This window comes from Halyomorpha halys, unplaced genomic scaffold (assembly GCF_000696795.3).
Source record: "Halyomorpha halys isolate HHAL.00 unplaced genomic scaffold, Hhal_1.1 Scaffold279.1, whole genome shotgun sequence".
Taxonomy (NCBI): Eukaryota; Metazoa; Arthropoda; class Insecta; order Hemiptera; family Pentatomidae; genus Halyomorpha; species Halyomorpha halys.
Window position 1 is genome coordinate 108,587 of NW_027115598.1, and position 11,723 is coordinate 120,309.

At 33.9% G+C, this 11,723-nt stretch overlaps 1 protein-coding gene across 1 annotated transcript in view; it reads right to left on the reverse strand.

Moving 5' to 3' along the window:
• Positions 1–11,723, reverse strand: part of LOC106680695 (uncharacterized) — a 20,652-nt gene that overhangs the window by 1,251 nt on the left and 7,678 nt on the right. The window contains exon 2 of the mRNA XM_067052607.1: positions 10,865–10,983. Within this exon, the coding sequence (XP_066908708.1) occupies positions 10,865–10,983 (119 nt within the window). The remainder of the gene's footprint in view (positions 1–10,864; positions 10,984–11,723) is intronic.

Below are 11,723 nucleotides of genomic sequence, written 5' to 3' on the forward strand. Positions count from 1 at the left end.
GTGTACTTAGGCTACTCGACTGGGCGAGTGTACTTAGGCTACTCGACTGGGCCAGTGTACATACAAAGTCGACGGGAAGACTTTACCATGGCCACAGACCTTAGGCCACAAATTGTTGTATTGTGGCTAATCCCTACTAGCCGGAATTTCACCATACAAACATTACAAATATAATTCCCTTATTCGCTTTCTTTTCAACCAAAACACAATACAGTGATATAGAATTATCACAAAAATACATAGTAAACAATGTAAATATATTTATTGTCTATTTAAAAAATATTCAAATTTTAATTAATATATATATGGCGTCAACAAATATACTCAAACGTACGAAACTAGAACTACATGTTTAGGGCAGATATATGCATGAAATGATACAGCAACTGTTATGTTAAAATCGACCAACCGAAAGTTCTTTATAATGCACATTTTTTCGATGTTCTTATAAAGGGTTGGAACGATTTTGAAAAATCTCGGTATTGCAAAGTTTAAAGTGTTCTTTGCTATCGGCTTGGCACTATCCTCATTAGATTAGTCACTTTCATTTCACTCCATTTTTTTTTTTTATCGACTTTTAAAAAATTGCTCGATTTAAGTAACCAAACCCGGCAGGAGTATCCTACTTTTTTGAACCCTGATCAACGTCTTCAGCGGACTGTTTGAAATGGGTTTGCCACTGTCGAAATTATTATCAACATTTTTATTTCCCTAGTTTCTTTTAAATCTATTTTTATTCATAATTCATTTAATGTTTCATTATTTTACATTTATTTTAGTGGCGAACCCATTTGAAACCTCTCGCCATATGATGAATTAATAATAATTAACAAAGACGAACTAGGTGTTTTTTTTTTCATTGTCTAAACAAAACTGAATATTTCCGTTGGTGATAGTTGTAAATGTTTTGTTCTGTGTTCAACTGTAAATATTGTTGATTTGACAAATATACGCTCTTTATTTAAAGAGTTATCTTTATCTTTACAACAGAAACTCGCAGTAAAATCTCATGGTATATTTGGATTATTTTTTATATAAATTAGATACAGATAATAATTAGATACAGACTGATATCCTCTGTGTGATTAAGAAGAGCAGGATGCGATGGTTGGGACATGTAGAAATGATGCACCAGGAGGAAAAAGGAAAAGGGGCAGACCCAAGCGTCGGTTGCTGGATGATTTGAGAGAGATGGGAATTGGAAATTGGAGGAGTCTCGCTGGAGACCGCGAAGCATGGGAAAGAGTGGTGGCACAGGCCCAGGTCATACAAGGACTGTAGCGCCCAACAGTGAGTGAGTGAGATACAATGATGACAAATCTGTAAGATCACTTTCCCTTTGAAATGGAAATTGTTATTTATATATATTCTATAAGGCGCTGAAGAATCCATATTTCGTAAAAGATCTAAGATATCCTTGCCTCTGTTAATGATTTAAAATAAGAAACGCTGGAGGTGTCCTTATTTAGAACAGGTTGGGTGCCTCTAGATAATATCCCTTCCCTCTCCCCACCGTATGTCAGAAATGACCAATAAGGGGGTCATAATAAAAATAATAAGAATAAAATAAAAAACCTGGGTATACATAGGAGAGATAATCTGGAAAACTGAACTGAGCCACCAGAAACGTCTACAACAGGAAAAATTTCTCCTCCAAGACACAAAAGTACAGTAGTAAGGCCAGTGATACTGTATGGTATGGGAACAGTCAGCCTTCTGAGCCTGGAGAGGGTCCTGAAGATTGAGAAGTAACGAAAGAGGGGTATAGGAGAAAATCCCATAAGGAAATATGTTGGAATTTAGAAGATCTGGAACATTCATCAGGACCAAGAGAATGAGATTTTACAGGAAAATGTTCAGAATGAAAAATAAGGAACTATATAAGAAAAATTTCAACAAAGTGTGCAGCTATAAAAGTATAAGGGGGATGTGTAAAGAAATGAAAGAGGGACTGAGACTAAAAATAACGGATGAAGACAGCTTGGATAGAAAGCATTTTAGAAATAAACTGATAAGAGGTTGGGATTCTTTTGGGAAAGAAGGAGAGACGAGGGAGAAAGATGGAAGAGGTTTAGAATGGAAGAAAAGCTGAAGGTGTGACAATGAATCGAAAATGATATTTTTTTTTATTTGAAAAAAAAATAGTGAGAAAAATGAGGGCTGTCCATTGATCAGGTGGTTGAGACGCAGATGCTGGCAACCTGAGAACTGTGGGCGGTACTGGTTTGAATCCGGCCTGGGGGGTGGGTTTTTTTCATTTACTGAGGTCTCACAAACTGTATAACTTGACGACCCACCATGATTAGGTTGGTCACCTCTAGATAACCCTCCCGTATGTCAGAAATGACCAGGAAGGGGGTCATAAAAAAAAGTGAGCAAAACGATCAAAAGAGAAAAAAAATATGTGACGTTAGGAGTGCGCTGCTGAGAGAAATGTTCAATCTTACTGTTGCAAGGAGGTTAGTGCAACATTGAATTAAGTAGGGAGGTCAAAAAGAACATAAAAAAATCAGTGATAACAGCATCAAAGGGTCAAAGGGAGGTAGGCAAATTAATAAAAAAAAACATATGAAATACAAGGAAAATATATCAGTTTATTCCCCTGTTTGCGTTAATTCCACATCTCTTCAGGTCCTGTTCCGGTTTTAAGTAAATATTTCAAAAGTGATGAAACAGAACAGTCGCTAATTTCAGTGACATCTACACAGGACCATTCTTCAAAAAGTTCAGGGCTTTCAGAAATCCACCCTTCGTCGGGCAGATTGGGTTGTCTTCTAATACTTTTTGTAATGATCTCATGTTAGATTGTGACATGCCGTACATCAACAAACATATTCAATATAAGCGTTCGTTTCAAGGGTTCATGTTTTTCAGTGTTGCTTGATTTAACTATCTTAAATCTCCTCTTCGGGTTTTATTTGGTATAAAACCATCGCTGGTTCAATTAATTTAAACAGGGCTTAAATGGTGAATTTAGAATAAAAATCTTCAGTTTTGTATATTCGAAATGAATAAACAATTATTTTTATTAAAATTAATTTATAATGGCTCAATACAAAATATAAAAGTATTTGGTGAATAAGTAAATGAGCAAAACGAGAATAGAAACATCCAATTCAAACGGGAAAATCCTATACCGACGATCTGTTCCGATTCCATTAGGGCGTCAGTTTGTTTGTTAAATCCTTGTAATATTGGCGGGAAAAAATTCTATTCCTTATCTCCAACTCAAAAAAATTTAAAATACTAATTTTAACAAGAAAATAAAAATACAAAAATTACTGAAAATTATCAAAAATTAAAAACAATAGTGATAACTCAAACACCAGTCCTTTAATTAATATAAAACTTAGAGACAAGTCCTGGTAAGTGAAATTTGTGAGATGTGCAAAACGAACCATTTTTTTTTTTAACTCTACCACCGTTAGGATTATCTGAGAACATTTCTCAAGTGGGCGCACATATACTTTGATGTATAGTTTTATAATAATTCTTTACATTTATTTACCTATGTATGAATTATATAATAAGCATTATGATCGTATAAAATTTCGAGTGAAATGAAAATGGATTAAATATAATTTAAATTTGGTAAACATTTGTTCTATTGTTTTCGTGGTGAGCGACTACAAATGAAAAAACTGTTCTTTATATAATGCTGAGATCTAGAAAACCATAAGGTAATAAAACAAGCATCATATTTTATTTTATATCACTTTTTATTTATTTTTTTGAAGCGGGATGGGGGTGTTGGAGAGTTCAAATAAGAAATTATTTCGAACAATGTGGACCTGGCCTTTGGCCAGAGGTCTCACAGTCTATAGATCCTTTGCCAGCCAACTTTAAGGAACAAGTTGTACCCAATAAGGATGTCCTGTTAAATTTTCTTCTTTCGAACTTGAAGCTCCTCTGTCTGCAATACCGATTAACTGTTAGCTGTAATAAAAAATAATACAGCGATACCTCACCAAACGGACACTCCTCTACATTGGGCAACAATCTCAAAAAAGAAAAAAAAACTATTTTTAAACTCTCCTGTCTGAAGTAAAGAATTTCGACACCTCCAAGGACACTCCTCTTATTACAAGAACCCAAGAGGAAAAAACAGTCAGTTACTTCACCCCACTTTTCAATTAACTTTCATTTCATCAGTCAGGATGAAGTCGAAATGGCCATCGCAAAATTAAAACCTTATAAAACAGCGGGAACTGACAATATTCCAACTTAACTAATCAAGGCATGTGGTGAAATTGGAGTTTCTAAAATACAGCTTTTGGTTAAAAAGATCTGGGAAATTGAGGAGATCCTGAAGAATGGAAGGAGTCTCTACTTATTCCTGTTCACAAAAAGGGTCCGATGGCGGATTGTAATAACTATCGAGGAATCTCGCTCCTTCCTGTATGTTATAAAATATTTACACTAATCTTAACAAGTCAAATAAAGGAATACGCTGAAGAAATTATCGGAGGCTACCAATGTGGTTATAGACGAAATCGTTCAACCATTGATCAAATTTTTTCATTGCAGAAAAAGTTGGAAAACAACGGGGTAGTTTATAAGCTTTATATAGATTTCCAAATGGCTTGCGATTCTATTGACCGCCAGGAGCTGTATAATATTCTGATTGTACAGGGAATACCAAAGAAGTTAGTAAATCTCGTACGGATGTGCATGGCCGAAACGTTTAATAAGGTACGAATCGTTAATCATTATTCTGAGATATTCCAGATTCGGTCGGATTTAAAACAAGGTGATTCTTTGTCACCCATCTTATTTAATCTAGCACTAGAATACGTCATTAAAATTGTGATGAATACCGAAAAGGGTTTAGCTTTGGTTGGTAAAATACCGGTCCTTGGGTATGCAAATGATTTGGTATTATTGGATGATGACACAGAAACTATAGAACTAAATACAACCGCGTTAATAAACCCCAGTTAGGAACTAGGTCTTGATATAAATACGGATAAAACAAAATACATGGTTAGCAGTAGAAACGCGTGCAATTTCGGTGATATAGATATAGGAGGAAATATGTTTGAACAGGTAAATAGGTTTAAGCATTTAGGTTCTACGGTAACTAGAAAAAACGAAATTGATGAGGAAATAAAAGCTAGATTGAAGGCGAGAAATGCTTATTATTTTTCAATTTCGAAACTGCTTAGCCTGCTGCGCCTCCTATCGAAAAACTTAAAAATTAGAATTTACAAAACCATTATCCTTCCCACTGTTCTTTATGGATTTGAGGCGTGGGCTCAAACACAAGGGAAGGAACAGCAACTTAAGGTTTTTGAAAAAAATAAAGTATTCAAAGTAATGGAAGTTACAGCATTGCTGTGTACAATATGGGCGTGTAAGGTTTTAGGGCTTAGTAACGAGTGGATCCATCAAATGTTAATAAGCATTGAACCAACGGGTAAATGACCGAAGGGTAGACCGAAACGTAGGTGGGTGGATTGAGTTAAAACTGATTTAGTGGAATTGGGTTTGAAGGGGCATCACTGGAAGGATGTATACAGAGAGCGTTTGGTGGTATCGGCATCGAAGTGGTTCGCTAGGCCTTTATTATTATTATTTCAATTACTTTATTAAAAATTAGGTATAATTATTAGTTTAAATCAACGAGTCTGCCAAATATAGTAGGGGAGATGAAATATGGCAGGTGTTTCAAAACGTTAAAAAAAAAATATTTCATTCGGAGGTCCATATCGTTTAACACTAGAAAACCTAATAGAGCATCATTTAAAGTAGAGAAAATTTACTAAAATACGACTTCTAAAAGAGCTGTTGACGTTTGAGAGTTCCTGAAATACAGTTTTTTTTAAAAAAGAAACATATCATAAACAATATACTGAAAAATCAGTAGTCAGTGAATTTATTGTGCGAACTCCGGAACCACGAGACGTACAGATGTCTATTAGCTCTTAAATTAAAGTAATTTTAATGCAGTTCACAACGGAGTAGTTTTCATGATATTTGCTAAAATAAAATGATTTCTAATTGTTCAAATAAAATGTTATTTGCACAATTCATAAAAGCTAATACCTCTACAGAGATACGAAGATGTGCGATACTACTTTATAAAACAGGTTTGGTAAACTATCACCACTTAACATCGAACTGTCGTAACGGGTTCAACAACCAGAACTGTCACCTTCACAAAACCAAATAACCCACTCGTCTGAATATATATGTTTTTTGTTTTTTTTTTACCATGACAACCATCACACCTCTTGGCTACACAGATGTAGCCAACGTTTTTATTTCACTATGACAACCGTAACAACTAGAAATCAAAATTTTGTGAATTTATCTAAAAAAAATTAAAAACTACTACTTTTAAGAAAATAAATATTATAAACCACATTATAGATTATTCAACTAGCTTTCATTTGAGCGCTGGCGGACATCTAGACATGGACATGGACAGTTCGTCTAAAGGTTCCTGAGATAAAGATTTCTCACAATAAATTCTCTACCTACTGACTCTTCAGTATATATTTCACGAAATGAAGCTTTTTAAAAAACTTCATTTCGGGAGCTATTTAACGTAAATAGTTTTAATTTTTTTTTTTTTTTTTTTTTTTTTTTTGGCCAAGACTCCCATTGGAGTCCTATACTGCCTAACCATGGTTGGGGGTCAAAGTTCTTCATTTTGTGGGACCGCCACTCAATGAAAAAAGTCGACGCCCGAGGCCGGATTCGAACCGGCACCGCCAGTAGACATCAAATTGGTAAGACTGTGTCTTAACCACTTAGCTATGGGCGGCCCTAGGTTTTAATTATCCTCATATTTAAACAAATTTACTCTACTTTATACCTTACTATATTAGGTTTTTATTGTCTTTTAGGTAGTTTAAAAAATATGGATTTCTTAATGAAAAATTAATTTATAAGATTCTTAAATTATCTTATAAGTGGCAGGCTAATAAATTTTGACTGGAATGACATTGCCTTTTTTCCACCGGACACTTGTACTAAATGTTGGTCACTCAAATTTGCTCCTCTTGAAGGTCAGTTTTAATTCTCAAAATTTCTAACGTTTAGGAAACCATATTTAATAAATTTGTCAGAAATTAATACAAATAAGTTGAACAAACTTATTCAATAGTTGCCACTAGTACGTGAGTTCTTTGACTTATTCTCTTTTTCTTATCTTTCTTTTACCCCTTTCTCCTTCTCCATTCCATTCTTATTTTTCCTAACCCACGTTATTACTTATATTCACCACATATGATTATTGTCATGTTTTCTATTCACTTCTTTTGTCTAACTCTTTATATTTTGTTTCTTTATTCAAACATCTCACTTACATATTTCATTAGTTACATATATATTAATATATGTATAACTTAAATTTTTTAATTATTAGTAAACCAAAATATTCATATTTCTTTGTTTCTTAACATTGTATAGCTTGAATTTTGTATTTCCTTAATTATTTTATTTTACTTTAATATTTAATTATTTATTTATACGTTTTATTTTTCACTTCATTCATCACTTTATTTTTATTAGTTTTCATTCTGTACAATTATTTACTTTAATCCTTCTGTTATACTTTATCTTTTTATTTATTTATTTTTTGTATTCAATGGTTATCTTGTTCTTTGTTTTTAGCCCCGATGAAGGCTAGACATTCTGGCTGAAACGTTGGCACTATTAAATAAGTTTTTTCAACTTATTTTTGTTAATTTAATCATCTTCTCTCCATAGGGTTAGGAAGTTCAATTTGGTATCTTAAAGCTTCGGAAAACAGTTTGGAATTTCTATTAACGGATATTTCGACTAATCGAAACTCGATAAGAGTTATGTAGTTTAAATCTTATTTGGTCAAATAATTACAAATTCCACAGAATTGGTATGAATGAGCAAAACAGACATACTAAAATATAAAAGCATTTATTATACCCTTCGATGTTCTCCTTTAAAAAATACAATGGGGAAAAAATTATAACTTATCCTTGACGGAGTTTCTCAAAGAATCGTGTCCTGATATAAATAGGACAGGGGAAGAGGGGCTAAGAGGAGGAGGTAGGAGTGCAATTAGCCAAGCCTAAGATATCCTTTTAATCCTTCTTCTTTATTAAAGAGGACTCGATCATTTATAAGGAACGGTCCTTAAGGATTTCTTTAGGAGCCAGTACTGCTACTGTACTGCTAACTTGCTAATGGTCCTTCGTCCTGCTTGCACTGTTCCTAACCGATTTCTAGTCTATTATCTTTAATGGATTTCATTATTCATCGGTTGGAAGGAAATTTTAAAATTCACTAATTCCCGAAACAGAATTTTTTAAAAGTGATCTTTGTGACTGGACGATGATCATCAGAATTATTCTGTTTCTTTCCTATTGAATAAATATATAAAAGTTTTGGTGTGGCCGTATGATTGAATGCGTTCGTTATGGTTTTAAGGCCCATGTTTCATCTTTCAATTTTTTGAATTATCATTATTATATTTATTTTATTATTATTATCTTTTATACATTTCATACCAAGATTCTGAACTCTTAAAATTAGAGATAGTTAATTATTTCAATGTGTTTTGACTTTTGTCTCCATCAACAAACACTCGCTCCCTAGTCTAAATAAATCCGCAACAAAGAAATGGCTTTCCTGAAAGATGTGGCTGACTGTTAGTGTAGTATTACAATATTGACATTGTTGCGGTGGTTGCTTGTTGATGAGATAGGAATGAGTCAAATTTGTATGTCCAATTCTCAATTTAACTTGTGCCACCAGCTCCTTGGAATTGGAACGATTTGACCTGGGCTATGGCTTTATTGTGTTTTTTTTTGTAACAGATTTTTAATTTAAATCTTTTAATATACTTTAGTATAAGGGGGAAATATTAAAAAAAAAGAAAGAAAAAAAGGTAGGAGAATATAAGGTTGTTGTTGTTGTTCGTTGGGGCTTTTGGGCGTAAAACCCTGAGGTCATCAACGCCCACGTTTCTCACTTAATAATTCTATTTCAAGATTTGAAATTCTTTAGATAATTGCTAAATAAGTTTAAATAATTACTTATTATAGAATTTTTTAAATATATATGACAAACTTTTGGGTTTAGATCTTATTCAAAAGATTATTCCTTTTTAAGAAAATTAAAACCATTCCTATGGTTTTTTCGTCATCATTCAGGGCATCCGAAACACTCGGTTCCACTCCCAATGTACGTAAGTTCATGGAGAATACAAGGTAAGTTTATTTATAAAATGCAGAACAGAGTAAAATAAAAGAAACATTACAGTTGTTTATATTACTATTTTTTTTTAGTCTTGAAGAAGCTCTGCGACACAGGACGAAAAGTTGATGTAAGCCATAGTTTAATTCATATTTGAGTCCGCACCTGGCAGATCTTTCTTTTATCCCCGTCGGCGATGCTCTACGCACCAAGGAGGTGTGCTCCATTGTAGCATTGCTCCATTGCCCAGTGACTGTCGAATGTTCCTGATGCCTTATTCCAGTCTACATTCAATTACGAAGCCTAAATCGCGGCATGTGCCGATAGAATGGGGGTGGATCAGGGCTACCAAAGTGTGAGAGCTATACGGCAGTCGTTGCGTGAGAATGATTCGAAGAATAGGCCAATTACAGGTGGCAGGGTATTGGTGTTCGCCATTTCAAAGAGACCCTAAAAGCTAATAGGTATGTGTAAATATCAACTACATTCCCCTGCGTGGAGTCCCAGGAGAAAATGGACTGCAAAGAGAAGTTGGGTCCCTCTGTCGCAAATACGGAGGGGATTCTGAAACACCAGCCCATGTTGGTGAAAGAAAAGACATCACCTGCTTCGAGGAGGTTAATTGCGTTGACACCGACGGATCCGTAAGATATGCCGATATTGTCGCATTTACAAAAATCGAAGATTTGGATCCGATGGTAAGATTTGAGAGTAATGACCACGAACAGGAAGGTAGAGTGGAAAGGGGAAAAAAAGAAATATATGAAAAATGTATCCCTTTCCTTAAGGAAAAATTCCGCGAGATCTACGGAAAGAGAGAGTTCACCGTGAGAGGCCTCTGGTTTGGATCTCGCGGAACAATACCAGATAAAACAAGCAGCTCCTTAGAAGGCCTAGGTGTTAGCATCGGGGATATTGCGATCTTAGCCGAAAATATTATTTTGGACTCCCTGGGGATAATACACCATCACCTGCATGGGAATTAGCTCGGAGATTATTCATTGTTTTACATATTTATTTTAATTTGTGGACCTGTGTGTGTTTTAACTTATTTATTCATTAAATTATTTTATTATCACTATTATTTTTTTAAACTTATTTATCCAGTCAAGTATTTCTTTTAACAATACTTTTTATTATATTTTCCTTTAAATCTATGTATTAGTTTTGTTTTGGTAAAATGTATTTATTTGTTTCTTTTACTGTAAACTGATCCACGGCTGTGACTATTATTTCTCCGGTTTGATTTCACATTGCGGGTCACTGAGAGGGTGAATTCCGGAGAGTGAATTTATCAATCATATGAAATAAAAATTGTGAAATGGTGGAATAGAAGGGGCAAGAAAAGGAAATGAAAAAAAGAATGAATTGAAATATTTGTATTTAGTGTATAGACTGGAATTTATTGGTAAAGGAAACTTTGGGAAAAAAAAAAAAATGTTTTCTTTCTTTTTATTATATCATGTAAATATATGTAATTTATATATGTCTGGTCACAGATTGATTAGTATGCTATGTAATGTAGCAATCCGATTTATTTGGACAATATGGATAATATTGGATGGTACATAGTCAATTAACGATCATTCGAAATAGTTCACTTTTGCTTCTAACTTTTTTATGTTATCATTGAGGTATTAGAATTGATTTTATCGTACAGTTAAGGAATACTAACACTTACCCATTGTCAAGAAATATAATCATGTCCTCAATGACGGGAATATTTATCGTCTTCTTGTTCTTATCCGGGTGATCCACTGTACAATTCCGTGGCATTCTCAGGTTCGAAGAAAAATATATCTAAAAATGTAAGCTGATTGGAATAAAGCGTTTAATCATTTTATATATTAATTTGTTGTGACTACCGTGTGAAAATAAAAAGAGTAATAATTATGACTATTGTATGTGTATATATGATAGTTGACTGTGAATAGTATAAATGAGGAAAAGATGGTGGTGGGTGCGTGGTCAGAAATAACAAAAATAACTTTTTTATTTATTTATTTATTGATATTTACAACTGTATAAAAAATACATAAGTAAATTTGATCATAATGACATAATGATATGATACAGGATGTAGAGAAACTACCTAGTAGTAGAACTCTAAAAACAGTTTACAATATAAGGTCACGAGGCCATCTTCTTTTCAGGCACCTCGGAGGATTGCCAGGAATGGAAGAGGAAGCAAGGTTAGAAACTAGTGGGTTTAGGTGGTTAGGGAGTTTATTATGGAAGGAATAATATCGAGATCGGTTACATAAAGAACATTTAGGTCTTTATGGATGGTTTTATTAGTAACAGAATAAGGAGCATTGAGGATTTTACGAAGGATTTTGGATTGAAAAGATTGGATACGAGAGGAATTCGAAGGTTTAGTGGAGCCCAAAAGCTCAACTCCGTATGTCCAGATGGGCCTTATTATTGTCATGTAGATCAGTCTTTTGTGATGAATTGGAAGTTTAGACCATTTGTCTAGTAAGTGCTGCAATAGTCGAAATCGACGTGCAGTTTCCTGTCTTTTCAGTCTTGTGTGAGGA